The sequence below is a fragment of the Buteo buteo genome, chromosome 2 (assembly GCF_964188355.1).
Source record: "Buteo buteo chromosome 2, bButBut1.hap1.1, whole genome shotgun sequence".
NCBI classification, from domain to species: Eukaryota; Metazoa; Chordata; class Aves; order Accipitriformes; family Accipitridae; genus Buteo; species Buteo buteo.
In genome coordinates, this window is record NC_134172.1 from 41,687,978 (window position 1) to 41,715,377 (window position 27,400).

The 27,400-nt window shown below is 44.5% G+C and overlaps 2 protein-coding genes across 10 annotated transcripts in view; one reads left to right on the forward strand and one right to left on the reverse strand.

The window, feature by feature from the left end:
• Window positions 1-302: 302 nt before the first annotated feature.
• PP2D1 (protein phosphatase 2C like domain containing 1) lies at window positions 303-16,832 on the reverse strand. 2 transcript variants are annotated; one of them, XM_075052112.1, is made up of 6 exons: window positions 16,187-16,832; window positions 15,077-15,259; window positions 14,914-14,977; window positions 14,415-14,565; window positions 5,038-6,062; window positions 303-1,582 (listed from the first exon to the last, which is right to left on the reverse strand). In XM_075052112.1, exons 4-6 carry the CDS (start codon window positions 14,480-14,482, stop codon window positions 303-305), a joined length of 2,373 nt encoding a protein of 790 aa, XP_074908213.1. In that variant the 5' UTR covers window positions 14,483-14,565; window positions 14,914-14,977; window positions 15,077-15,259; window positions 16,187-16,832. The 2 variants fall into 2 exon arrangements, with proteins under 2 accessions (XP_074908213.1, XP_074908219.1); XM_075052118.1 differs by lacking the exon at window positions 15,077-15,259.
• A 90-nt stretch (window positions 16,833-16,922) lies between these two features.
• KAT2B (lysine acetyltransferase 2B) overlaps window positions 16,923-27,400 on the forward strand; it is a 45,616-nt gene continuing 35,138 nt past the window's right edge. For 6 of the 8 annotated variants that reach the window (XR_012653695.1, XM_075052066.1, XM_075052077.1 and 3 more), the window contains exons 1-2: window positions 16,924-17,213; window positions 25,777-25,903. Coding sequence is in view for 7 of the 8 variants with exons in the window: in XM_075052066.1 (XP_074908167.1) it covers window positions 16,986-17,213; window positions 25,777-25,903 (355 nt within the window). In the remaining variant the exon portion in view is untranslated. Of the gene's footprint in view, window positions 17,214-25,776; window positions 25,904-27,400 lie in introns of all 8 variants that reach the window. The other 2 variants (XM_075052058.1, XM_075052049.1) reach the window with 2 other exon arrangements.

Below are 27,400 nucleotides of genomic sequence, written 5' to 3' on the forward strand. Positions count from 1 at the left end.
AGATTTTAAATTTGCAGTAATCTGGGTTTAGCAAGGAAAATGACAGTTCACCAGTGTTTAGTTTTATATTGAGGTGCTCAGGTTTGAATAAAGTGGTTTAAAAAAAAGAAAAGAAGATTTTTGATTACTCTTTCTTTTTGAAAGTTTCAGAAGGTTTTATTGCATTTGCACAGTTCCAGACAAGATGTCTGATTTACTGTATGGGTCAGCATTTAAGATGATTACAAGTAAATACATGACACAGCTAAACATAAGCTTGTACTATATGTACTGTGGCACTCCAGTTATCCTATGATAAACTTTTAAATGTTGAGGTAATTGGGTATCTCATCGCATCCATTTAGAAGTACAATCAAAATAGTAATATTATCTCTTGAACCTGCAGCTAATGCAGTCTTTACCAGTTGTTCGCTAATGTAGCTTGCTGCATTATCATAGAGTGTCTCAGAGGTGACTCTGCCTCTTCCTGCAGTTTGTGATTTGCAATTGGACAGGTATGTTTCTGTGTCCTCTTCAAACTGTGGTGCTGGTTTAGAACCCGCTGGTGATAGAGTCTTTAGCAGTTCTTGACCAGTGTAACTTGCAGGTTTGTCACAAAATATCTTGGAGTCCATTTTTTGTGCCAGTTGTGGACCTGAGTCATAATTAGATAGGCATGCTTTTCTATCTTTTGGAGATAGGCATGCTTTTCTATCTTTTGGGGGCTGTTTCATGTCTTTAAACCCTATTGCCAGTACATTCTCTTGCAGCTGTTTATGGGTGCGACTTGGACCTGTTGCACAGAAGGTGTCAGTGTCTGTTTCTTCTTGCTCTGCAGTCTGTGGCTGTGGCTGAAAGGTGTTACATACATAAACTGTTCTTTCCTCAAACTGTTTCAGTTTTTCAGAGCCACCTTGTGTGGTAGAATCAAGCTGTTTTATCTCTCTGTTCTGTGAATTTACTTCATTATTACTGAAAAGAGACAGTTCTGGATCAGCTTGATTTTTGTGGTCATCGGTTTCCTTAAGAACACCATCTTCACTTGGCGAATAGTTCCTCCTAGAACATTTTGGCTTATTTTGTTGCAGGTTACCTTTTGAGTCAGTGAGAAGAATATCTTTATTGGAATACAGTACCTCTATTCCATGTTGCAGATCTTTAACAGCCTCTGAGTCATTTAAGTTGTCTTCAGTGAGGGGCATCAAATACTGACACTTAGACGGAGAAGGTGCGTTTTGTTGAACACATTCATACATTCTCAAATAATGAGTGAATGTTGTAAGAATTAATGCAAGTACTTCATTGTAATCCAAAACCTCCCAAAGCCCATTAGAAGCTAAAATAAGAAACTGACAATTATCATCAATAGGGACAGATATGGTATGAGGTACAGGTATAACAGATCTTTTCAGTACTGGATTGCCGTGATGTCCAAGACCCCTTGTAGTTCTCAGGTACCCCTCTACTAATCCGTCTGGTTCATTAGTGCTGATGTTTCCACCATTCTGAAATATGCGTTTTCTCTCGCTTACATTAGAAGTGCTGTGCTCTTTTGAGAGGCAGTGACTCTTTCCATTCTTACATAAGACTGCATGTGCATTACCTAAAAATGAAATAAGGTAATATTTTGTATTATAGCATACTGATTTTTTTTTTTTAAGATACTGCTGTTACACCAGCAGTTAGCCTTTTGCTAGGGACTGGGAAAAAAACTCAGGTCATAGTTCAATTATCTACTGCCACAGGCAACAATATGTCCATCAGTGAATCTGGTTCTATTTTGCAGCAGTTTCCTGTGGGTTTTTTCCCCTCCCATTATTCAGAAGACTATTTCAGAACCTCATTCTTCTGACTGCAACTAAACTCTTATGAGGACTCTTAAGTGACATTTCATTCTGCTTAAAGTGCAGTCTGATCGAAATGTTGCACCTTGACTGTTTTTTAAGCAAGAGTGCATATTTTTCTCAAATACTCTTTTTTTTTTCCTAGTAGTGTGTATGCTTTCAAATTATTATGGCTGAATGAACTCATCAAGAAGTTTCAGGTTCAGACTATTTTTAGCAGTATAAAATTTTTAGCACCTGAAAATAATTTGGACATCGTGTAGAATTTACAGTTTACTAACGTGATGCCTTAAATCTTGTCCTCAGTTAAGGGACCCAACGGAGCAAGAGTTCTCACAGTCATCACAAGGAGTCAATGACTAACTTCTTTCCTTTAGGTACTTTACCTTTCCCTCAACACTTTTGAAATCTGCAGGCTGAGAATGAAAAGTGTTAGAAATTGCAGCACTCTGGGTGTCTAGTCTTGTCAGACTTGAATGTAGAGTGTAAAGGCAAGCAGCTCTGAAACAAAGTGATGTATTGTTTGAGATCCTTTATGGCTACAGTGGGAGAAGACCATTTTTTCTGTTGGGGGGGTGACTGGTCTGCTCCCATGTGTTGGTACAAGGGCAAAAGTGGTGTCTTACAGAAGGAACTTGAATTGGATGGTAGCTTTCCAGGTGCTAATCTGGCTGCAGTATGTTCATTTATATTGTAATTTTAGTACCATCTGGCTAGACTAGGGCACGGATGTCTGGAAGGTGTTTATAAGTAGGCACTGCTTATACAGTAGTTGTATTTCTTGGAAAGTATTGGCATTGTCTAGTGTAGGAGGCAGCTAAGTGTAGTCTGTGTGAAGGCAGGTTTCTTTAGAATGTGATTCAGAATATCAAACTGAAGGATACACCTGTTCTATTGATTATAGAATGTAGATGCCTTAAGTTATGTTGTGTGAATGTTTCCTTGTGCTTGCTCCCTCCTTCGTCTGATTTCCATGGACAGCTAGAAGATTGTCGAAAATTTCCTTTGAACCCTCTGAGTAAGACCACCAGCTGTAAGCATAACAAAGGGCATAATATAACCCAAGTGGAACAATTTGACTGCAAGAAAGAATAAAATCTAGTCGCTTTTGGATGCAAGTTGCTTGTCTGCAAACCAGAGACAGGGCAAAAGAATCGACAAAAACTAGCTGACTTATCAATGTGGGACTAATGAAGAAGACAAAGCTGGCCAATGCCACCATCTCCTGCTCCTCGTATCTGACCATCCTCTTCAGTTGCTTACCTGGTGCTGAAGGAACATGTCTATACTTCTGTAAGAACACATTCCTGGAGGGAAAATGAAGCTTGTTGTGCAAATCTTTTTCTTTTATGTGATACAATTGGTGGAAAATTAAGTGTATTAGATTAAATAAATGTGTATTTAGAAGTGGTTCAAAAATGTGGACTTTAATCATAAAAGGCTTGAAGTATCTCTGATGAACTTCAAGCCTTAACTCATTAGCAGAGCTTGAGTTTACAGTATCTTTAATTGCAGCCAGCAGAAAATCTCATCTGGGAGGGAAGGATGGAGGCAGGTAACTAGAACCAGAAAACTTAGGTTGGGTGAATTCTCTAGCAAATTTTCTTACCTTCATCCTACCTCTCAAGCTCATCATAATAAAAGTTGGTTTCTACCCAATAAGGTGAAAACAAATGCATTTGTTAGTTCTGAAAACATTACAACCTTTACGTGAGTACTCCTGTATTCAGTTAAAGGTGTGACTGCATCACCTGCAAGAATATCTGTGCTAGTGCTAAACTACCAATTTTGATACCAGTAACAGTAAAGTTCTGGTCGCAGCAGAAATGCTTGTTGGAGGTAGAGGAAGTATGGATATAGCAACAAGCACTGGGAAGATGGAGGAAAGGGAGGGGGTAGACCACAATTACTTATTTCAGCATCAGTGCATATTCAAGTTTGTTTATAGTGTTCCTCAGACTGGCAGAGAATTATTAAGCAAAAATACTTTTTTAGTTTTTCCAAGTGTGGAATATGTTTTTAGGGGTTGGGGGTTCTTGCCTCCTGAAAAAAATGAAGCTTTTCAAGTGGTTTTCTCTTTACTGAACTTTGACCCTCTTGATTAATTTCAGTCAAATTTTATGTGAAGAAATATGAAGAAGTCTTAAAAGTTTTGTGAATACACTCATGTGAGGAGGAATGAGTGCCCCTGGTGATGGAAAGTTGCAGTGTTAGCATGCTCGTTACTCCTGCTAGGGAGAGTGATAGAAAAGTGTTACAATGCTGGGCACGTGGTTCAAGCAGAGACTGGAAGACACCAGAGAACATAACCATAGACACAAATCCATTTGAGACTATTCACCCAATGGCTTTTTTTATGTAATTCTGCTTGTGTACTCCTTCATGGGAAAGCAAGTATCTTGCTTGTAATCTTACACCTGTCTTCTGTACACAAGAGAACTTAACTGGTAACAAAAATCACCAAGTGGGAAGATACAAAGACTGGAGTTGCTAAGAACTGCAAGAGCTTTGTCTAGTGTTTCCTGCAGCAGGGCTGGGTGGAGAAGCATTATGAATGTATCAGTATTTCTGATTGTAATTAGTAACTGATTTTCTACACTATAGAAAGGCAAAGCATGTCTCTACTTCATGAGGAAACAGGTCTGAATAGATCTTGTGTAACAACAGTAAACAACCAATTCCTAGTTCAGAAATTAATAATTCAGATGATCTCCACCAGATCATGTTTTCAGTTTGCTGGTAGCAAAATGTGGTGTCGCTTAGTGAAACAAATGAATAAAAGGAATATCCTGAGCATGTGTCATTGACACAAGGAATTTATCAGATGTAAAATCAGAAGAGTTATGATTGTCTGCTCTAAAATGATGACACCTTAAACTTCATCTTGATTTTAAAAAAAAAAATTGTCCTTACACAAGTGACCTCTGTAAGAGTAGTATTACGGAATGTTTATTAACTGTGTCTTTTGCATTAGTAAATTGACTTCACTGCTTTAACTCAAATATATTGAAGGTACTTATTAGATAAGCTTAATACTTATTGCCTGAGACAAGTATCAGTTGCAAGGGAATTTATCATGTCTCCTTCACATTGTCAAGTTAAAGCAATTGCAGCTTTTTATCTCCAAATATCTACTGCCAACAAATCTCTAGATTAGCTTATTTTTTTCACTCTTTATTAGGCAAAAAAAAATCCTGGTGTGGAATGTACATACCTGTATTGGCAACGTGCAGTAACCCAGCAGCACCTTTGGCTTGTCTGGTTAATGGACTATGTGTATTGTTTTCAGAATGTTTTCTTCCTTCTTCCTCATTGCCATCTGTCTCTTTGCTGGGTATTCTTTCCACCAAACAGGTAACCACTGAACAGCCACTCCAGCGAACTTTGGAAACCTCATTCCTTCCCAGTCGTAAAAGTCTATCCATTCTCCAAAAGGACTTGGCGTATGCTTTGTGAATCCATTCGTAAATATTGGTCTTGTTGGTCTTGCCATTGCCTGGTTTATCAGAGAAAATCTTCTCTTTTTCCCTGTAATCTGCCTTGATTACCGTGGTAAAAGAATCTAGAATTTGCTGTTCATCCTTACTCTTTTTGTAGGAGGAATCCGTTTGAGCAAGCTGGTCAAGAAATAAAAGTGGAAGTTCTGCTGCAACTGTTTCTGCAGCTGTTACACCGTGAGACCCATCAACTATCCCTAGAAAACATGTATCTGACCTATTTCCGTAGTTGTTGAGCACAATAAATCTGTCTTCCATGTCTCCCTGCCATGTGGAATTTTTATCTTGGCAAATTGATAATGCTTTTATTAAAGAATTATTTACTTTCTTGAAAGTACTAGGAGTGTTAATATTAGCAGGATCACGATATGATGTCGGAGTGTGGTTATCCATAAGGAATTCAAATGAATAATCAATCTTCTGCCTATGTGTCTCAGAATATTTAGGAATCTTGATCAATTTTGAAATTAGTTGCTGTCTCTGAGCCAAAAGTGTTTTGTTGTCAGTTTTTGTTTGTGGGCTATCAAAGCCCAGCAAAGCTAGGGCTTTGTGGGTTTTTTTATGATAAAGAAGGTGGTCTGGATATATTGTTTGTTGACATGCAGAGCAAAAAATTGAAATGTGCTTGGAATCATTGTTCTCAGGTGCAATTGTGACCTTCTCCAGGTGATCTTCATGATCTCTGGAAAGTTCAAAATCAGGTGGGTTTGGTTTGTCCTGAGATTTTTCCTCCCATGTCATTCTATAAAGGAGTTGAATATGTTAAGAGTTTTCGTATTTCAACGTTTTAATATTAGGTAACACTACATGTACCTAAGCTTTGTTCTCACTCTCTTGTAAACTGAATTGCATCATTGCATACTAATGCATACATGGTCAAGAAACTGGGAAACCCATGTGAGATTGTATAAAAATTGTAAGTAGTAACTATGTTAAAAATCATTAATACAGCAAATTCAAGAAGTGAAATGTTTGGAAATACAGAGTTCATGACACAATTTAGATTATTCCTGTACCTAGTGAGGTTTCAGTCAGTTGTTTCCTGCTTGTGATTCAATACATAGCCCTGTGTCTTCACGCTGTCGGAACTGTAAATATGACGTAGTTCCTCATCAGCTTTTCTGTATCTATGCATTACTTTCCAGACATGGTAGTGGAGTGTAATTCCTACTTGGAAAAAAAAAAGGCATATTCAAGATTAAGATAAAAATCTACCAATCTTGAGTGCAAAATATGAAATGGCCAGAAGCATTGATGTATCTCTTTAATCAAATCTCTCTCATTGCCATCAGTTTTAGTTGTGAGGACTTCAGACGTCAACTGGAAAAAAATTACTTTACACCATCGTATTTAGGTACACAGAAGGTAAATTACATCTATGTGGACAATGTTCTATTGCTTTTCCTTGCTTACAAGTGCTAGATTTTGCAATGTTCATGTTCCTTTAATGTAGAATGGATTTTGAATGTGTCAGTTTCTAAATCAATCAAGCAAAATAAAGAACAAAAGTATCAAATGGGCAAGCAATGTTTGAGCTTTTAGGTCTGCGGGAAACACCCCTGCTCGTTGAGCTGCAAGAACCTGCGAGCAGCAGCGTATGCCCTCTGTATTCTCCAGCCATCAGGATGGAAGGAGAGACATGCTTTGCAACAGAGCTCGCAGAAGAGCAACGAGGCTGAAAATGTGGAATCGAGGCCAGGTACTGCAGGACACCGTAAGGTCTAGCCCGCACAAGCCTCTCTGCCCAGTCTCCAGCCAGAGCTGATTATCTTCCTCCTGTCCCCATGCACCTCCTTTCTCCCACTGCAGCTCCTTGCTCCAGTCTCCCCTTCCTTGCCACCTCGGTCTCTCTCTCTCCTCAGTCTCCTTCCTTGATGCTGTCTTACTATTCTTAGGTCTGGAACCTGGTGCCACAAACCCACGAGTCAGAGCTGTAGAGTGAGTCCTAGGGAGGCACTCCCTAATAAGAGGCCAGCCGGCACAGAGGGGACCTACACGTGGGCATCTCTCTACTCGGCACCGGCAAACCAATGCGTCTTTTATTGTAACTTGCTCTGATTTGGGTAAATTTACAAGGAAGACAAAAGGTGTGCCACTGATGCCACCTCAGCCAAATTTCCAAGCCCTAGTTTAAAACCTGACAGTCTTGGAGCTTCTCTATAAAATAGTTATTAGAATTTTGGTTTAATACAAGCAAAACTACATATTTTTCAAATCACATTCTCGGAAAGAGCTAAACCATATTACCTGGAACTTTTTCAAATGATTCTGCTTCAGGCTTGGTAAATCTAAGTATGAACTGTTAATATCTGGCGGAGTTTTAAGTTACTGGAAACATGAAGTGACCCTATTGGTAGCAGCACTAAGAATTCTGCCTGTAATTTGAAATGGGTAAGAAAATATGTATATAACATACGGAGGAAATATCAATATTGCTTAAGCAGCAGATGAAGTTAAAATTGTTTGAATGGCTGCTGTGACCTATAAGATGATGTGCAGCTAAGCCTTACAGCTGCTTGGATAACATCCTCTCCCCGTAGATCAGCACATAACATACGTGTACAGACGCCATAATAACACAAAATCCTGACACTGTGAGAAGCTCAGCTTGCCAGCCTATACATCATCTGACTACTAGGCATGAAAGCATAGTGTGTTTATTTAGTCAATTAAGTTTGGTGTGTTTATTTAGCATTTAGTATTTATGTGTGTATGGATGAGAAATATCAGACAGAAATACACATATTACAGGGTTTTAATGTATTCTCTGTTCTGAGATTTCTGACTTTCACTGACCATTGTTAGCTGCTGTTAATCCACCACCAGGGCAAACAACAGTGGTTTAGCAGCGGTAATATCCCACAGCATCATTGCAAGTGTAATTTCATCCTGCTTCAACCTCATCCATTCTCTGGGGCTCTCTCCTTAAACTTGATACAGCCACACCTTAAAGTAACTATTTTGGAACTGTTGTCTCTTCCAGGATTTCAGCTGGGAAGTAAAGTTTCTTCTCTCTCATTATTTCTGTTCATCACCTCTGGGTTATAAGCATTTCCATTATTTGTTTTTCAAGGCATGCACTTTTTTCCTGTGGTAATGGTTGTTTGACGAAATTCCTTCAACTGTTTGAGAATTACTGGAGCATTAAAAGATGAAGCCCCAACCTCCTCCAACTTCAATTAATGTCAATACATCTTAAAGAATCAAATGCCTCCGATTAGCTGAGATATATTTTCTTCTTATAATTTTATAATTGGGCTCTTTAGTAGAGGGTGGTGCCACTTAAAAACCCCTTATGACACTGTAGTATACCTTGTCCTTGCAGAGGCGAGCTTGCAGGTGGCTACAGCTCTCAATCTGCTGTGGGACCAGTTTATGGGAAAGTCCATCTCTCCACAAGAGGTGAGCATCAGCCTCTTCTAGAAATGCTGCACCACTTTAATAGGGCCAGATAAGGAGGCACATGATTAAAATAGCAGAGAAAGATATGCTTGCACAGATCCCTTTTCCTTTATTCTGCATAGTTTGAATTTGAGACTGGGAGATCGCACAAGCCTTTTCACTGCTGTCATCGTGATGATGCATTCAGGCGTGAGAAAAAATAGGACTAATATATACAGAAAATCTGGTAAGCTGCTTTTTGTCAGCCTTTTAAATATGAACCCATTTTACATTTAGTGTACATAAAAGCCCCTTGGATTAGAGACAGGAAATTGAAAACTTTCAACAAAATGCTAGTTTGATCTCAGTAAACTTAATTTGTAGCAAACATACTTTGTAGATGTTTTTATCTCTGTAAATGGGTGTAAGTGTTAACAAATCACAATTTCAGAGCACCAAAACGGTCCCACTTTATTACAATGTGTAAATAACCAGGATAATGTAGGTAATAATTCATGTAGAACAACAAGATACACTACAACTCTTCAGTTGCAATCATTTTGCTCATAATTATTAAAAGGACAGCCCTGATGTTAATTTTTATAGCATGCATACACTGCTTATGTTAATAGCTGAAAAACTTGTAAAAATAAAATAAAAAAAGGAAACATTTCCTTTGTTGATCTCTTATGAAGTAAAAAGATTAGTCTGTATTTCCTTCTCTCCTTCCTTGTATTTCCCTCATCAGGAACAGATACAGACTTGCAAGTTTTTTGCTGTCAGGTTAAAGGATAACAGTGAGATGGTGACAACACAATAGATGAAGCTAAAGTGCTCTCAGCCTCAGAGAGCAAAAGAAAAAATTCAGCTTTCTAGCTCACTGCAGTTTCCCTGTGCCTATTTAGGGAGCCAAACCCCAGCACTGTTTAATGTTCTGAGCTAAAAATAGAAGCAGTAAAAAAAATAAAAAATTAGAAGATGTAGAAGAATGGAGGGTGAACCACAGTTTGAGATCGTATGTGTTTTCAAGGGCAAAAATCCTATTTACTGTTTGTGTCACAACAAAGAGACTTTTGGTCAGTGCTTAGTCCTGCTGCTAGGAGAGGGAGGCTGCTTCACCTCTCTGCCACACACTGCCCTGTCTGTAAGAGGGGCAGAACTGAGGCAGAGCACAAGGCTGCAGGCCAGGGACTTGTATGGCAGAGGATACCATCATCCCAGTAAACCTCGTATTTCTGGCAACCCTCTCTAGCTGTGGCACTTGGAGTTGCTTGCTGTTCGTATAGCAAGGTGAGATTATTTTCCGTTTCTGCAGTTTGGCACTACAATCTCATTTTTTAATTAGTGAAGATGTTGCTAATTGAGGACCCAGGACCTGATTTGTATCCAAACAGAAGAGTCCCAGATGCAGTCATCTCCCTCTGGCACATCCTTCCAGTTTCCACCCAGAGCGTGCTTCTTCCTTGCTTACCTTTGTCACAGTCAGCACTTCATTTACACAATCTCTAGTCCTGAACTCCTTCCTCTGTGGTGCTTGTTTTTATTATTGTTATTATTTGCTACATACTTGTAGCCTTAGAAAACAGTGACTATTATTGATGCTGAAACCAGCACTGGGAAGATGCCTGCCTGCCTGCCTGCGGGTCACAGAAGGAGGCGGAGGAGGGCTGGATGATGTAAAATGGAGGTCATGCTATTATCAGTTAGTATGTATAAACAGGCCTCGCTGCTATTATCAGTTAATATGTATAAACAGGCCTCACTGCTGCAAATTCTTGCTGAATCAGCACCAGCTTCCTTGCCTGTCTCTTCCTTCTTCCCTGCTTTACTTCCTGCCCTGCCCTTCCTCTGCTCCTCCCGGTCGCCCCTTTCTCACGTGCCCGTGATGCCACGGTATGGCTCCCGTTGCCTCCCTGCCTTCAGCCCTGCTCCTCTCCTCCTGACGGATTTCCCTTCCCTCTGCCCGTCGCACAGTTCGGTAGCGGCACCTCCCCTGGAAAACTGCTGGCGAATGCATCGTACCCGCTTACAGAAGCCATGGTGGGGACTCTCGGCATCAAGGGGACTGGCCCCTGCCAAGGAGCCACCACGGGGGGCCGGTGGGGCTGCAGCATTTGCCGTGGTGCAGGTTGACGGTGCTGTGCAGTGCGTGCCCCGCGGCACAGCCCGAGCCAGGGTACAGGCAAGCACTGTCACCTGTGCAGGGGCTGCCTTACCAGGTCCCAGTTTCACATGGTCACCGTTGGCCAAAGCAGCAAAGATCTTACATCTTATTTGAAAAACCTTAAGTAGCCTTTATTAACTGCATACAAGACCTCTGAAAAGCTCTCCATCTGAAAAGACAAACTCATTTGATAACCCAGCAGCCATGCCCTACACCTTCCACCCCTTTTAGCAGGGCTGGCCCTCTCAGTCTCCAAAACTATCTGCAAAGGGAATGCTGCAGAAGGAACAAGACATCTTCTCCCGAGTGAGTCAACTCAGGTGTGCGTAGAACCCTGCTTACTGTATCCCCAGAAGCAACGATGCAGCTTCAAGGAAGTCTTGTTATGAAAGGTGTGGGAAGAGATAAAGATGAACCTGGTGAGTCACAGGATCATGCCAGGAGCAGAGCCTGCCTTGGGGACCTGGGAACACTCCCACCCCTAGGCCTGATAATAGGCATGAAAGGAGGAAGTGATTAATAATTAAAATAATTATGGGATAAATTAAGATAGTCCCCTTATTTATCTTCTTAAGTGTTGTCCAAAACTGGAATCCTAGGATTCCAGGCCAACTGGTTTTATGTCATCCTATAAAGTGGAAAGGGTCCCCATCATTAGGTCTTCTTGGATGAGAATTATAATTTGTGACACTGTCTGCTTAGGCAGAGGTGCAACTCCTCAGCTGGGAGGAAGCATCGAACTGGGAAATGGGAGTAGCAAAACAATGGCAAAACCAGCTCTTTCTACACTCCAGATATTTTGCACCTGTTCTCAGTAGCTAGGTCTGTCTTGGCCGGGCAGCGCAGCAGTTTGTAACCCACGGAGGGCCTGCGTGGGGCAGAGAGGCTGCAAGCCCGCTGACCTCAGCATGGCAGGGGAGGCACGTGAGGTTTTGGGGATCCGCAAGAGGAAAGTGGTGGCAGGAGCAGCAGATGGATGAAGATAATGTCACGATGCCTCCTGCACTCTCCTGCCAGTGACACCCTGTCTCCCTCACCCCACAAACCCAAGTCTGGGGTTACTGCTGTACTCCCGGGGTTCCTCTGCTTTTCCCAGCTGTACACACCATGATTATGGTTGGTCTAAACAGAGACTTTTAACCTGTTTAATATCTGTGGTTTAACTGAGGTGCTTGCAGTTTTGTCCATAGTTCTTAGGACTTCCAGGTGCTCTCCCACACAGATAGGGGGAAGACTCAGGAGGGGGCTTCACAGTCAAATGTGCTTAGGCCAGTGTAACTTTATCTTACAGAAATAAAAGGGTGCAGGTAGCAGAAAAGAGGCTGCTTCCTTCCCACCTCCTGCCAGCTGAGCCTGTGCCAGTCGCCCAGGGGTCTGTAAGGCTGCCAGCACTGACTGACCTGCCCTATGCAGGCACGGGATGGTTAGTCAGGAAAACTGTCAAAGCACAAAGTACCTTGACCAGGGTGCCAGAGAATGGTGGTGATCTCTGCCACGTATTAAGTGGCAGGAAGAAGAGAAAAGGATTTTAGAGAAAGGAATAAATGAAACAAAAAAACCAACTTGTGTGGAGGCAAAAGAAAAAAAAGGTAAGGGGAAAATAGACAGTATGTCCCAGGTTCGCATGAAGCAATCCAGAGCTCTCGCTACCACGAAAGAACAGTGTAAACCTATGGAGTGACTGCAGATGGCTAAATAACTTTAACAAGCAGCCTCTGAAATTCACACACACGCTTCACACTGTACTGGCAAAGGCAGTAAATGTCCTGTGCTCCATAAGCCCAGCCTTTAGTTTTCTCACTTGGCTTGTGTTAAATCAAAACTGACTGCAGTCAAGAAGGGCATCCTCTGGGTAAGAAGTGAATAAAAACTGCTAAGTGCTCCATCACTAACAAGAAATTTGTGTTACTAAAACAGTCATGAGTGTGACAATGACATTTTCTCCTTTTTTTTTTTTCACATTTTTTTCCTTTAAAAACTGGGTAATTGCGGTGTGAGGTTCTCTATAACAGACAAAGGCCTAGTGGGAATGTCTGCCATCTGCATTATTAAAGTCACATGTAAGCACCATGGGAAGCCGACAAGATAATAGAGACAGCACAATGAACAAAACTTTTGTACTGTTAATACTTCCAGTGATTCATAAAATATTGATAGCAGTCCTGAATGTGTGGTGGCCAAGAGGGAGGCCACTTCACCCACAAGGAATGCGCTAATGAAAGGATACAATAGGATTTTATACTCGAAGAAATTCCCTGGAGGGGCAAGAGCTCCGCTTTTCACATTTGCATTCAATGGCAAGAATAAAAACAGGTGGGAGAGCAGGAAGAAAGTTCCATCTTGAACAAAAGGAGGGAGAGAGGGCTGGGTTGGGCACACTCGCTTGTCTCGGCTGGGAGACGGGGATGAGGGGTACGGGTGGGCTCCCAGGGCACGGCTGCAGGCTGCGAGGACCCTCTCAGAGAGGTAGCATTCATCATTAGGCTCTCAGTTGAGTCATTCTTTAACTTACATGACCGAGGTAGGCCCCAAAAGCCCAAAATGACAGCTAGGTAATAACCAGGCGTCAGGCACACCCTAAACTGCATTTTAATTTCCTCTTTTGTGACTTGGCATCAAGAATGCAACCGCCTCCTTTGCTGGAACAACCCGCATGCTCTCGCATTTAAGCCTGTCAGGTGCTCACAGTGAATTTGGGTAAGAGTGACAAATGCGAGATGCACATCTGCTGGGAGCACAGGCTCTGAGCAGGCTCCTCCTTGGGGTTATCAGCAGCCCGAGAGAGACCTGAGAATCACAGGAGCTGGCACCGGGTCTCATCCAGCTCCTGGCTTGCTTAATTTGATGCAGATGAGTAGTCTTCCTGAAGTCACCCGGCTACTCACCTGAGTTTGTGAGCTGAGCAGCACAGGCAGGCAGCAGGTAGCTCTGCTCCCACCAGCGCTTCCTTGCTCAACGCAGGTTTCATAGTCAGTTCGACTTGTGCAAACCCACTGACATGCCCCGAAGGACAGAAACTGAAAAATGTGGCGAGGGTTTTTCAGACAATGCTTTGAGTTTGAATCTAATTTAATGTCTTCATAGTGCATGTTTAATGATGAAAAATAAACACCAGAGTGGCTCTGTTGTGCTCAGAGTTATGCATGCATTACAATTAGAAAATTAATATGGACTTGCTTGTAAATTCAGTCAACAGAAAAAGCCAGCTTGGGTATATGAAATCGGGAATGACGTGTATACACTCATATGTCAAAGGACAAATTTTTTGTTTTTTTCCTAATGTACTGTAACCTGTCTTGGCCAAATTACATTCACTGAAGCCACCACAAGTCAACACAGCCCAAGTTATAGTCCCATTTCTCCAGCCAGCAAATGATCTTTTCATTCCTTATTCTTGCCAAAATTGTGAATGTAATATTTTACTTGTCACTGTAGCAGTTTAAGACAAAGTAAAGCTTTTTTCTTTTTTTTTAAACAATATATTTGCACAAAGTTAGAATGAGAGCAATGACTTAAATCATGCTTAAAGTTAAAAAAAAAAAGGCTTACCTATTTGCAGTTAAAGAGTGATTTCTTTCTAAGCTGCTCCTCTGCAGCAGCAGGCAGTAGTTCTGCATGTGTAGTGAAATTAGTGTTTATAAATGTTACTATAGCAACTGTATCCGTAGCCACAGGCTGGTAGACTTAGTGTTCTGGTTATCTAGTGAGAAGCAAGGTAAAAAGGAAAAAAAGAGACAGTGTTGTAAGACAGCCATGCACTTGAGGATTCAAGAAGGAATGGCAGTAAAAGTGTTTTTTGCCTTTATACTAACCAGTGCCTTGTTGCATGCAATACAGCAGTGTTTTTCCCATTAGCACCTCATAAACACACCATGAAATGTAAACAAATATTCAGGCTTTTAACCAAAGTCAGTATCTGCTTCCTAACAACTTTCATCTTTGATTTTACTTTAATGGAAGTAAAAACTTGTCAGGCTTTTAAGGACCTTTAAGAATAAGGTGAAAGAATAAGGTCATTTGCCTAGGCTGTGATCCTGTGAACACTCACCTGTGCAGCTTCAGACATAAATGCACGCTGAGTGGCCTTAATAAATATCAGTGGAGTTACTCACCTGTGTGAAAATAGTAAACATATTTTCAGAATTGAAACTTGTAATTAATTTATATGCGGGTGTGCAAACCTAATGCTGGGTTAAATATCATTAGCTTACCGCTTAAAGGAGAAGCTGGTGATTTGGAGAGAAAAAAAAAAAAAAGAAAGAAAAACATATTGGGGGATGTAAAGGCTACAGCAGCTCCCAGAAAAACTGTGAGTCGATGTTCAGGCATGGACATCAAGCGGTTCATAGGAGCCAATATGTTGTTCCAGACGGGCTCTTTGCTCGTAACATTTGCTACCGAAGAAGAGTGGGAAAGCTGAAAGTGAAACTAAGCAGTAACAGTTTCATTTTCAAGACCGAGAGGAGAGTAGAAACCGAACCGGCATAAAAAAATGCAAAGAGGTTCTTAGGTGACTGTTACCACGCAGCACCTATTTGATATCCTAAAACATGATTCAGACGCTTAAAAAAAAAGTTTAAAAAAATCATTCTCTCTTCAATTTAAGCGAAACCGGATTTTTTTTTTTATTTTATTTTTTTCCCTTTTAATTTGCTGCGAAGCTTGGGGCAGCCGCCGCCGAGCGCAGCGGCTCCTCCACCTTAAGAGTCCGTCTTAAAGCACGGGGGAGGGCAGCAGCCATCTTACGGGTCGCTGTCACAGCTGCTGGGAAGCCCGAAGCCAGCCCCGGCGTCCCCGGGGACAGGGACCCCCCGGCGGAGGCCGGGAGGGCAGATCCCGACCCCCCCTCCATCGATTTTAAAACCTCAGCAAAAAAAAAAAAACAAACAAACCCAGACCCCCTTTTTCATGAAAATACTAGAGTGTTTTCCTGTATTCCTTTCTTTTTTTCCCCATCATTTGATGAATATGCTAACTCGCCGTATAACCTTAGGCTTGAAAACATCCCCAGGAGCTGAGAAGGTGAGGGATGGGGCGAGACCACAGGGAAAAGTGTTTTCTCCCCCCCCAATACTACTCCTAACTTTGCAGAAGTCTGGACTCATCTTTGCTTGCCCCGTGCAAGGTGGCAAGGCCCTGCGCCTGTGAGAGCTCTTTATATGCTGGGATTCCCTTCCAAACTAATATTGCTGCTTCAGGTTTACACATCAAAGAGCCCTAGATCCCACGCAAACGCCCAGCCTCAGCTTTTTACACGGTAGTGCTGTAGTACAGAATTGCCATTTGTGGTTTCTCACGGCTCAACCGCGTTTTTTACATACATGCAGTGGAGCGTAACCGCCTCCAACCCGAAGCACTTGCTTCTGTGCAGAGAGCTCAGTTTCTGTGGCGGGATCATTTACTTAATTTTAGCTTTCAATTAAAAGGTGATCCCTTTAAGACATAAGTTGCTGCTGTCAACGCTTGTTCCTGGACAAAAAAAAAAAAAAAAAAAAAAGAGAAGCAAGCCCCAAAAACACGACGCGAGGAACTGAGCAGGGAGTTTCTGAATTCTCCTGCACGTCCAAGCGACCGGCATTTATCTACGGAATTAGAAATCAGCCGGGGGAAAAAGGCATCCTTCAAGAGCGGCCGCAAGCGCGCAGTGGGGAAACACAGCGGTTAAGTCAAGCAAAGTAGCGGCGCGACGCGACGCGACGCGGGGAAACGGAGGCTGCGGCGGCACCGCGGGCTCCGGGAGCGCGGCCGCCCCGCTCCGCCGCCGGCCCGGGCCCCGCGCGGTGCGCGCAGCCAGCGATGTCGCCTCTTTCACGGGCGGCTTTCCCCGCAGCCTCCCGGGGGGCGGGCTGGCTCCGTGGCAGCTTCCCGCACGCAGCGGGTGCCGCCGCCGCCACCCGCCCCCGCGGTGCGCAGCGGCGGGAGGCGGGTGCCGGCCATTTCCCCCCCCCCGCCCGGCGGGGCAGGAGCCGCCCGCGGAGCGGCGGGTCCCTCCTCCCGCCCCCCCCCCCCCCCCCCCCCCGGGGAGCAGCCGGCGGCGGCGCGGCGAAGGGGAGGGTCTAGGGCCGGGCGCACCGCACCGCGCCGGCCGGCCGGACGGGCGGCTGCCGCCGCGCCGCGGGCATGGCGGAGCCGGGCGGCGGCGGCGGGGCCGGGGCGGCGGGCGGCGGCGGCGGGCCGCAGCAGGGCTCCCCGGCCGCCGGTGGGGTGGCCGCCGGGGGGCCGGCCCGCAGCGCCGCCGAGAGCGCCGGGGGGCCCGGCTCGGCGCGCACCGCGGGGAAGAAGGCGCAGCTGCGCGCCGCGCCGCGGGCCAAGAAGCTGGAGAAGCTGGGCGTCTACTCCGCTTGCAAGGTACCCGGCCGCCCGGCCGCGGGCGCCCACCCGCCCACGGAGGGTGGGGATTGACGGGAGGGAGGGAGGGAGGGAGGCAGGCGGTGGGGAAGGGCCGTGCCGGGCGGGGGAGGCGGCCCGGCTGCAGCCCGGCGCTCCCCGCGGAAGTGGCGGCTCTGGCGGTGCCGGCGGATCCTGCTTCCCCCGGAGCTTTCCGGCCGGCGGTCGCGAAAATAAACCCCGAACGGCCCCGAAGAGGGGACCGCGGGGGCAGCGCCGCCCTCCTCCTGCCCGAGCCGGGCGGCCGCGGAGGTGCCCGTCCCCGGCGTCCGTCCGTCCGTCCTTCCGCGGGAGGCGGCGGGCGGGGCGGCTCCTGGTGCCGGCGGTCAGCGCTGGGTTAGCAGCGCTGCCGCAGCTGCCCGCCGCGTAAACATCCCGGCGGGGAGCGGGGACGCCCGCCTGCCCGGGGGCGGTGGGGGGAGGCCGAGGCCCCGGCCCCGGCCCCGACCCCGGCCCCGACCCCGGCGAGCGCACCCCCGGCCCCGGGCGGGGGCCGCCTCCGGGCCGGGGCGCGGCAGCGGCGGCCTCGCAGCGCGGAGCTGTTGATACCGCAAAAGCCGCTGCCCCGAGCGGGCACCGTCGCCAGCCCCTTTGGCAGAGAAGCGGAGGGGCGCGGCCTGCGGGTTTGGGAAAGTTGTGTCCCCGCCGGTCACGGAGCGCCGGCCCGCTGCCCGGGCGGGAGGCGGGCACCGCCGCCCACCTGCACCCCGCCCCAGCCGGGCTCTCTTCTCCAGCGCCTGCCCGGCGGTCGCCTCTCCTGTGCGGGAGAGCTGCCCTGGTTTCCCCTCCGCCAGCACTTCCCCTCCGCCTGCGGTTCTCTTGGTGGTGGGAGAAGCAGGACTCGGCTGTTGGCTGGGGACGGAGGGAGCTCGGTCAGAGCTGTCGCTGCCGCCGTCGGAGGCCTGTGGCGACCGGCACCGTCGTCTGTCCTCTGCGCGGGCAGAGGCGGACCGGTGTGCTCGGAGCACGGGCCGCCGGCTCCGCTGCTGCTGTCAGGGCAATTGCCGGATGCACAGCAGGTCTGACATGTTCGCATTGGCGGTGCCGATGGCAAATCCTCTCGTAATGCTGTCAGCGTTGGAAATGGGTCTTTGTGAGAAGCGTGCATCTTGTTTTCTCCGTTCCCTTTGGAGCCTCAAAAGGGCAAATGTTAAGTGAAAGGGCAAACTAAATGCTAACGGACTTGAGGAAGCATCGTGGTATGGCTCTGTAGTCCTCCTGTCTGGTGGTGTGAGGAGCTGTAACTGTGTGCTGAAGGCATGGCGCAATGTTGTCATGTGAGGGCAAATTAAGGAAGCCACGCGCATTTCAATTCCGTAGCTGCTTCCAAATGCACAGGCACCTCCACTTCAGCTTTGGTGCGTGCGTGGGACATTGCAAGATTATGCTGGTGTCAGTAAGTTAAAAGACCAGCTAGCATACTTGAAACTTGCTGCCCTTGCTGCAGGCTGGGTGGCGTGGTTTGAAGCTTTCCCAGTGCTGAGTCCCCTTTGCACCCCCATATTTTAATGTTACCAAGACTTGCTGTTCAATGAAGCTGGTCGTAGGGTGGGTAAGATTTTTACTGGCTGTTAGGAGCACATGTGAGTTGCTTTCTTCTTCCCTGGTCAGTTCTTTTTTCTTCCCCTGACGTACCTCCAGATGATCTTTGCGAGGGCAAAAGCCTTCTCCTGAGGTGCTTTGCCCCACAGATGTAGCTGTGCTGTGAGAATGTGCAGGCAGCCTTGTCTCCTCCCAAACCTTTTGCTTGTTCGGGGACTCAGCAGCCCCACACGGGCACTGCCGCAGGTGCGTTGTTGGAAGGGAGGCGAGTGCCATTTGAGAGGGGAGGAGAGCGCGCCGCGGCCTGGCGCCTGCCCTTCTTTCCCTCTCACAGGGCTCCGGTGGTGGGGTACGGCGCGGTGACAGCTCGTACTGGTGGTGCTCTGCTGGGGTGTTCTTCCTGGCCCTCTCCCGTGAGAAGTCCTGGGTTGGCACACCGGTGATGGATGGAGAAGGACCCATGGCCAGGGGCACCCCAGGGCCTCTTCCTCCCGCCAGGACCTAGGCACGGCCACAGCACTCAGCGCTGCTCTGTGTTCAGATTAAAATGCGTAGCCTACTTTTGCTATTTTACTTCTCTTCAGTAATTCGGTGGCAGGCAGCTTGCTTTCAGGTCTCAAAACAGAAGCAGGTAGACAGACAGGAAGGTCTGTGTAAACTAATCAAGTGGCTTCTCCTGTGGGATAAAGGGGGAAGGATGGCGCAGGGTGGAAGAATGCATTATTTTTCTTCCTGAACACCTGGCAGGTCCTCCAAAACGACACTGCTTGGCTTGCAACATCAGTCATTTGCAAGAGACTGCGTGCAGAGTGTAACTCTGAACTTTTTCCTACTTTGGGTTGCAGCTACTCTTCCATTTATTTTGCGTTTCTGTGTGTGAGTGCAAAAGAGTGAGAGAAGGCAAACGCTCACGCCGTCTCTGAGGGGGACATCTGTGTTCGTTCGAGTAGTGGCCATACCTGAATCTTGTGTAAATCTACGTAGAGCTGTACAAGTTGGAGTGCAGAAAATACGTGATGGCACCCTTAGCATCGATTGCCTTCTCCCACGTACAATTCATTGCAAAATTCCACACACAGAATTGATTAGGAACTTAACCTCAGAGATGCTGGGAACAGCAGAAGCAGGGAGTGTGTGTTCGCTGGGGATGAAGAGCAGCAACACAAGAAGATGGAGAGGTTGGTGGCCGTGCAGAGGGTGAGTCTCACTGGCGACAGCAGAAATGCCAAGCAGAAAAGGGTGGAAAGGCACTGCTCTGGGGTAGGGTGCTCAGTCCCCAAGAGGGACCTCCTGGTCTTTCTTCAGCGATCCCTTTTCTTCACGGGAAACACAGACGAAGGCTGCTGGCAAAGACATCTTCAGCGTGCACATATTCTGAGCAGAACGCAAGTGAAGTTTAGGGAGCTGCTGCCCAGGCTAGAGGAATGTGGAGTTTGTTTCTTTTTCCTGATAAAGAATTGGGACAGGAGGGTTGTAGCTGTTGAGCTGCTCTGCTTGACTTTTTCCCCTGCGAGAAAAGGTCGGGGTGGAAGGGAGAGAACAGGCTCTTCTGTGTAAAAAACCCCTTCTTAAATGCCCACGTTTGGGGGGGGAAGAAAGTGCATTCTGAACAATGAGATATATATTAAGAGTTGGCACGGTTTTCACGACTTTTGGAAGTGCACAGAAGTGCTGTATGCTGTGTGGGGTTTTGTATTTGGCACTTGCTATCTCTGTGCATGTATGAATGGCTGCATACATCGTTTTGGTTTTGCCCAGTGTGAAATTGAGCGTGAGGCATGCGAGCTTGCAGCACTTTTATATAAAAGCAGCACTGTGTGACTTACACACATAAATATATTTAATGAAGATGTAGGAGGGAGTCTCGGCATTTTTTTCCCTATTGGTCTACAGTATGTGAAAATACAACTCTCTCCAGTCCCACTGGGAGTTTTTCTTGTAAACAAGTTGAAATATGTACTATTTTAGTACACTGTTTTCTGTAAAATTGTTTATTTCTCATTATATATATCTTACAGTAAAGCCTGGATGCTTATAATTAGAGCCCAATAGCCTGAGGCATTTGCACAAGTAGCAGGGAATAATGCCTCCTTGAAGAAGGACTTTGTGCTTGAGATAAACAAAATGGACAGAGAGTGAGAAGGGTTATGATGAGATGACTTGGCCAAGGCCCTGCAGCAGGTGAGTGAGTGGCAGAGGTTGAAATAAAATCTGGGTCCCAGGCTCCAGACAAGCTGCTGACCCTTGGTAGAGGCACTTCTTCCCACTTTTCATCCTAGAGTGACCTCTATGCAGTTTTCCTGCTCCTACACATAAAAAAAGAGTTCATAGGGTAAATATGTACCACTGTTTCCGTAATGAAAAATTTTTTTTTTCCTGACTTTTGTAAGACAGATTAGGATGAGGCAGACTTGGCTGTATTACTGCTGGATTCTGTATAGTGTGAGTACAGCTCCTTGAAGCTCAACTGGAAATGTATTAAAGTTGTTTTCTGCAGAAGTAGATAGGAGACATACAAGACATCTAAAGCTTTCTTACGATCATTTTCATAGTGGGGTGAGTCTGTTTTACAATGTCTTACAGGCCCAATTAAATCATCTTCCTTTAAATAGGAAATCCACCATTAACTTTACAAGGTGGGAATTGGGCCCCTATTGTTAATAAAAGCTTTATATGGTAGCCTACGTCTATTCTGTACGTGACACTGGAAAGTACAGGGAATAAAATATTTGGATGGATTAATAAAGGAAGAACATGTCCTTAGAGCTGAACATAGAATTGCTTATTTTGTATCGTTAAAGGTAAATGGGTCAGCTAATTTCCTGATACGTATGAGTGGCTCTCCAAGCAGTGTCCAACTGTCTGGTTGCTGGGTACTAGACATCTGAGTAGGAAAAATATGTATTTTAAATTAATCAATGTATTTGTTATGGTTTGTGTGATGTTCTCTGTTAAAAGCATCAATTTGAGATTATTGCTTGCAGGAAAAAACTTATAGGGTATTTTACACGGCTTTTGTGTTGGGAGGAAGAATATTTTTTCTAGAGTAATTATACTTGCTGGAAATAGAAACATCTGTAATGTTGTGTATATATAATCTGTTGAGTCTGCTTTGCACCTCAGTTACCAGGCAGGGCAACCTGTATGATTTTGAGTTGGAAATAGAGCCCAGCACAACAGCTGTTTTGAAACTCAGTTTTAAGACTGTTGGGGTCTTTTACTTTGTAATTAAGCTTGCTTGAAGTTTGCGGGTTCCTATGCTCATTTCACTATCCGAAAAGGGGAGGAATGTTTCAGTCCATAAGTTACTGTAAAATTCTTCATTTTTGCATTATTATTTAGACACACACCTGAAACACGCTTAAAAGGGGCCGAGATGTGCAATGTTGTAACTTTCAGGTGCTTCCTTTTTAATTAAAAATGCTACCACCCTGTATTAAAACGTGCTGTGTTTTTTCACTGTCCATTTTTGACCAGCTATCAGTATATTCAGTATTTTAAAGGAAACAGTAACTTGAGTTTGTCCAGAGTTGCAGTTTTCACTGCCCAGAGCTACCAGACAGTTGATTTCCCACGTTGTAACGCTCCACCTAACATGGAAAGGGTCAAAAAAAAGATTGAAATTATATGTTATATGTACAATGCAAAATGGACATTATTTCTGCACTGTTTTTTTTTTTTTTGGGGGGGGTAGGCAACAGTGTGTAATTGTTGGGTTTTATTATATTGCACTCATCCAGTTTTATTAAAAACCGCAATGAAGATGCAGTGTTTGTGGTCCCTGGGCCTGCAAAGATGATAGTCATTACTTTGCAGGCTTCAGTACGTCCCCAACTTTCTCCAGTGGCTTTATCAAAGCTCTGCAGATGTCCCAGAAAACAGGACTTCAAGGGCTGGATGTACTAGTACAAATGCTTCTTTTCCTTCCTCCCCTGAAAACTGTTTTGATCTTAAATTAAGTTTTTGCAGAGGTGAAGTCATACTTTATTTTCTAATGAAAAGCAGATGAGTGACATTAAAAAAAAAGGAAGAAAGAAAGGATTGAATGAACAAAACGCTGTGGAAGACTTAAAACAACTCAGCAATTTAAGCCACTGAGGAATGCACATTGCGTATTCACTGCAAAATACATGCACTGTCAACATCTACAATGAAAGCTTAGTTTTAAAGAGGACCTTTTCGGGTTGGGCTTCCCCTTGGTTAACAGAACATTTATGGAGATTCTGGTGTTTTGTAGAGAGATTAACAAAAAAACCCACCCGACTAGTTGTTTGAGAAGGGTCTCTGGAATAATTTGAACAATACAAATTAACAGCTGCTTCAAAAAGATCGAGCAAGGAAATACTACTGAGGGCAGAAAAAATCTGCCGTTTAGCATGCTGTTTTTATTCTTCTGTGGGTGGGTTGATACTTATTTTTGGCAGTTTAACTGAGTTGTTATCACGATCCGTACATCTGTTTGTTTGCATCTTTGCTGTTAATTATTGTGTGACACTAAAGTTTGTGTAGTTACTCACTGTTTATAGTTTTTAGGCTTGATAGTAAACACTATGTGGTGAGCTTCTGTGAAATAGTGCTTCCACTCAGAGAAAAAATTCTCAAAAAGCTTGTGCCTAGTTTGAGGGTTTTTTTTTGGACGTGTCATTGTGGTATGATTTAAGGCAATTAATAATAAGCATGATATTATGTCAGTAATTTACAGTGTTGAACATTTGTCTGGACAGCTGCATGGGAAGGATCAAATCTTACTTCCCTAAAATAACATTCAATCAATTTTTGTTTGAGAACTTTTTTACAATTGTCTCTTGAATTTTCTTTGGCAATAATCTCATTTTCTGACAGTTTTTTCCATGACAGTTTCCCTATCCTTGTCTTAACTGCAAAAACTTTCATGGCAACGTTGCCTCTCCCACAAAGCAAGTGTGGATAGCTTATTTGGCATTGGTTTCGTCTCGCTCAAGACGCTAATTGACAGTGGGGTTTCACATCATCTCACAGATGTTCAAAGTCCCCGCACCAGAGCAATCCTTCGTTCGTGGGTGTCACTCAATCACTGATCTCTCTTTCTAGTCATTAAACTTTAAGAGGTGCTGTAGGTCTGGATAACAAACAAAAGTAAAACTGGCTCAACGCCTGTGAAACTGTAAGAGGTGGTTTCTGCTGTAAAATAACATTAGGCTTTCTTCACTTCTCTGCCAATCATATTACTCATAGAAAACATGATAGAGAAATAACATAAAATTCACCATAAACCCATCCAGACTGCATTTTATGAGACTTGGAAAAAAAAAAAAAATGTTTTAATCTTCCCCCTGTTTCATGCTGAAGCCTCCCCGATGCCACATGATAAATACATGGGGCGGCAGGCAGCCTGCGCCCACGCGGTCAGTTTGGAGAGCCAGGGGGTTCGGGCGGCACGGGTTGTCCCCTTTCCAAGAGAAGCCTGTGGAAGTGCTTTTGCTGGGCACTCGCAGGTGGATTTCTGAGTCATCTTGGTGGTGGCTCCAGCTGCTGAAAATGCAACTCGTACCTGGTGCCTGCCAGACTGCCCTGGGCGCAGGCAGAGGCCGTGGCACCTGGGGCCAGCAGCCCAGCCGGATAAATACTTAAGTGTTAGAGAGGGTAAAAACATCATGTGGTGCTCAGTAAACTGCAGGCTGTGGTTTTCTTGGTGCTCAGGTTGCTGAATATTGAAATTAGTTTGGAAGAACAATTTACCATCAATCTACAAAGCTGTCAGTCTTAGGAGCTGTCAAGCTGTGAGCCTTTCTGCTTCTCCTGGGTGCTTCTTCCTTAGGTAAGATGGGATTTTGAAATATAAAAGGAAAATGAAATAGGTTCCTGAAATAGACTGCATTAAGTATATTCAGAATTGGTTTTGAAAAATGACACATTAGTGCTGGATATATTAACATCACAATTTTTCCTACTAAGGTTGTTTCAGTCATAAATATTATGCAGCAGTTGGCAGCGTTTCCTCACTGAGGTCTTGGCACTGCAAATTCATGAATATCTTGTTACAGCTCAGTGCACAGATATCTCTGAACAGTAGAAAAGCACGCTTTCCTTCCGATTAGATCTTCAAATAGGAGTATGAATGGTGTTGGAAGTACTTTACCATCAAAATGACTAAGATCTTTTGCATATGCAGAAGAAAACCCCCTTCTGTAAAGCTGCTCTTTGGATAACTAGAATTGGGACCTTGAACATCTGAGCAATTTGAGACACGATTACCAAAGTCACAACTTCTCCCTTCATGGTCACCCGTTGTAGCTGCAGTCTATTGGTGGTGTTTCACACTCAGTAAGCATAAATAAACTTGCCAGGGTAAGCAGCGGGTTGCATTGGTAATGTCACTGTGTTGCTGTCTTTGGCATCCGTTGCTTTTGTGGCCAAGCTTTGCTTTGGACAGCTTTCTCCAATAGTGCAGTTATTGTTCACTTATTTCAGTATTTAGTTAACCCTGCTCGGGTTGTCATAGGCTTGGTTTTAGTTGCATGATTCCTTGTTGCCGGTATAGCTGCTAAGGCAGTGATAAGTGTGTTGCCTGTTAGATAACCTGTTTAAATTGTTAAAACGGTGTTGGTGGCAGGATCTGTACGTGTTGATATACCAGTAAATGTTTGAATACTTGTTTCTGTAGAGTGAGGGCTTTCTGTAAAGGAATTAGCTGGAGTTTGTGTATGTATTTTTCTGAGCACAGTTTGCTTACCAGAACTGTGTTAGTCTCTCTGGTTGGGGTAGTGCTCTATTTCTGATTATTCCTAGAAAATAAAGTCTAGCTGTGTGGTAGATAAAAAGGCAAAACCAAACAAAGCAACAGTGACAAAACACCCCCAAAATGCCCCCCACAACATCGAAACAAACCAAACCCCCAACTTGTAATTAATAATATTACTTCTTACCACTTTTGAAGTAGCGTGGTTTCAGCAAGTTCCTGTGTTTTCCAGTGTTGATCGATATCCCTTTGCTTTGGTTTCAGGCCGAGGAATCCTGTAAATGCAATGGCTGGAAGAACCCAAACCCGCCTCCCACGCCGCCGCGGGCAGAGCTGCAGCAGGCGGCCGTCAGCCTCGCTGAGCCCTGCCGCAGCTGCAGCCACGCGCTGGGTAAGCTTTTGCCTTTCTCCTGCAGTCCGCGTGCCCGTGCCCAGAAATCTCTGCTCTTGCCCGACGGAAGTCAAGGTGCCACGCCAAGACCCAGAAATGGGGGTTACGATTGGACGTAGATGTCAGTAACTTAGATTAAAATATGTTGAAATATCCTGAAATGAGTTTTGGAGAAATCGAACTGAGGTACAACTTCTAACAATCCAGACGTTCTAAGTTGGTAAAATGCAAAAGTGCTGTTAAGCTACCCATAACAATTTTAATACTTTGTGTAACATATGCATTAACCTCACATGGGTTTATCTGTAGGCTGCCTTAGTTACAACGTGAAGGACTCTCTCCTGTAGGCTGTGTTATGTTTTCTTACTATAGAATAAAATATTCTTGAACATTGCTAAAGCAGGTACTCTTCCCTACCAAAAGAACCTGGCCTTTTCTGTGTCACAGAAAATAATACTGGGGTTGTACATCTTAGTATTATCTAAGTTATTGTACAGACAGCTTGCATATCTTGGAAGCAACATCCCAAAATCCACTTTAAATACTGTTGTGGGGTTTGTTTTGGTTTTTGTTTTTTTTTCATACTAATAATAAATAATGATTTGTTACCCACTGTTGTGATTTAACCCCAGCCAGCAGCTAAGCACCACGCAGCTGCTCACTCACTCCCCTCCCACTCAGCGGGATGGGGGAGAGAATCGAGGAAAAAAAGTAAAACTCGTGGGATGAGATAAGAACAGTTTAATAGAACAGATAGGAAGAAACTAATAATGATAATAATAACAATAATAAAATGACAATAATAATAATAAAAGGATCGGAATATACAAAACAAGTGATGCACAGTGCAATGGCTCACCACCCGCTGACCGATGCCCAGTCAGTTCCCGAGCAGCGATCCGCACCACAGGCCAACTCCCCCCGGTTTATATACTGGGCATGACGTCACATGGTATGGAATACCCCTTTGGCCAGTTTGGGTCAGGTGCCCTGGCTGTGTCCCCTCCCAACTTCTTGTGCCCCTCCAGCTTTCTCGCTGGCTGGGCATGAGAAGCTGAAAAATCCTGGACTTAGTCTAAACACTACTTAGCAACAACTGAAAACATGAGTGTGTTATCAACATTCTTGTGGTACTGAATCCAAAACATAACACTATACCAGCTACCAGAAAGAAAATTAACTCTATCCCAGCCAAAACCAGAACACCCACATAGCCTGAAAGAGTGGTGAATCACTGTATTATTTTTTTAAGAATTTATGCTTATCCAAAATAAAAGCTGATGACTTTTTCTGTATAAGTTAGCAAATATTGAATAAAAATTGAGCTAAAATAAAATTCAGAACTAGTTGAAAAGAAGCAGTTGCTATTTTTTGTCGATGTCCAAAACTTAGGACAGTGAAATAAGAGAAAGGAAATCTAAAACCTTCACAACAGATCATTTATTTTTTTTACTTTTGAGAATAATACTGTACTTTGTGTGGAATGCTTTTTTTTTT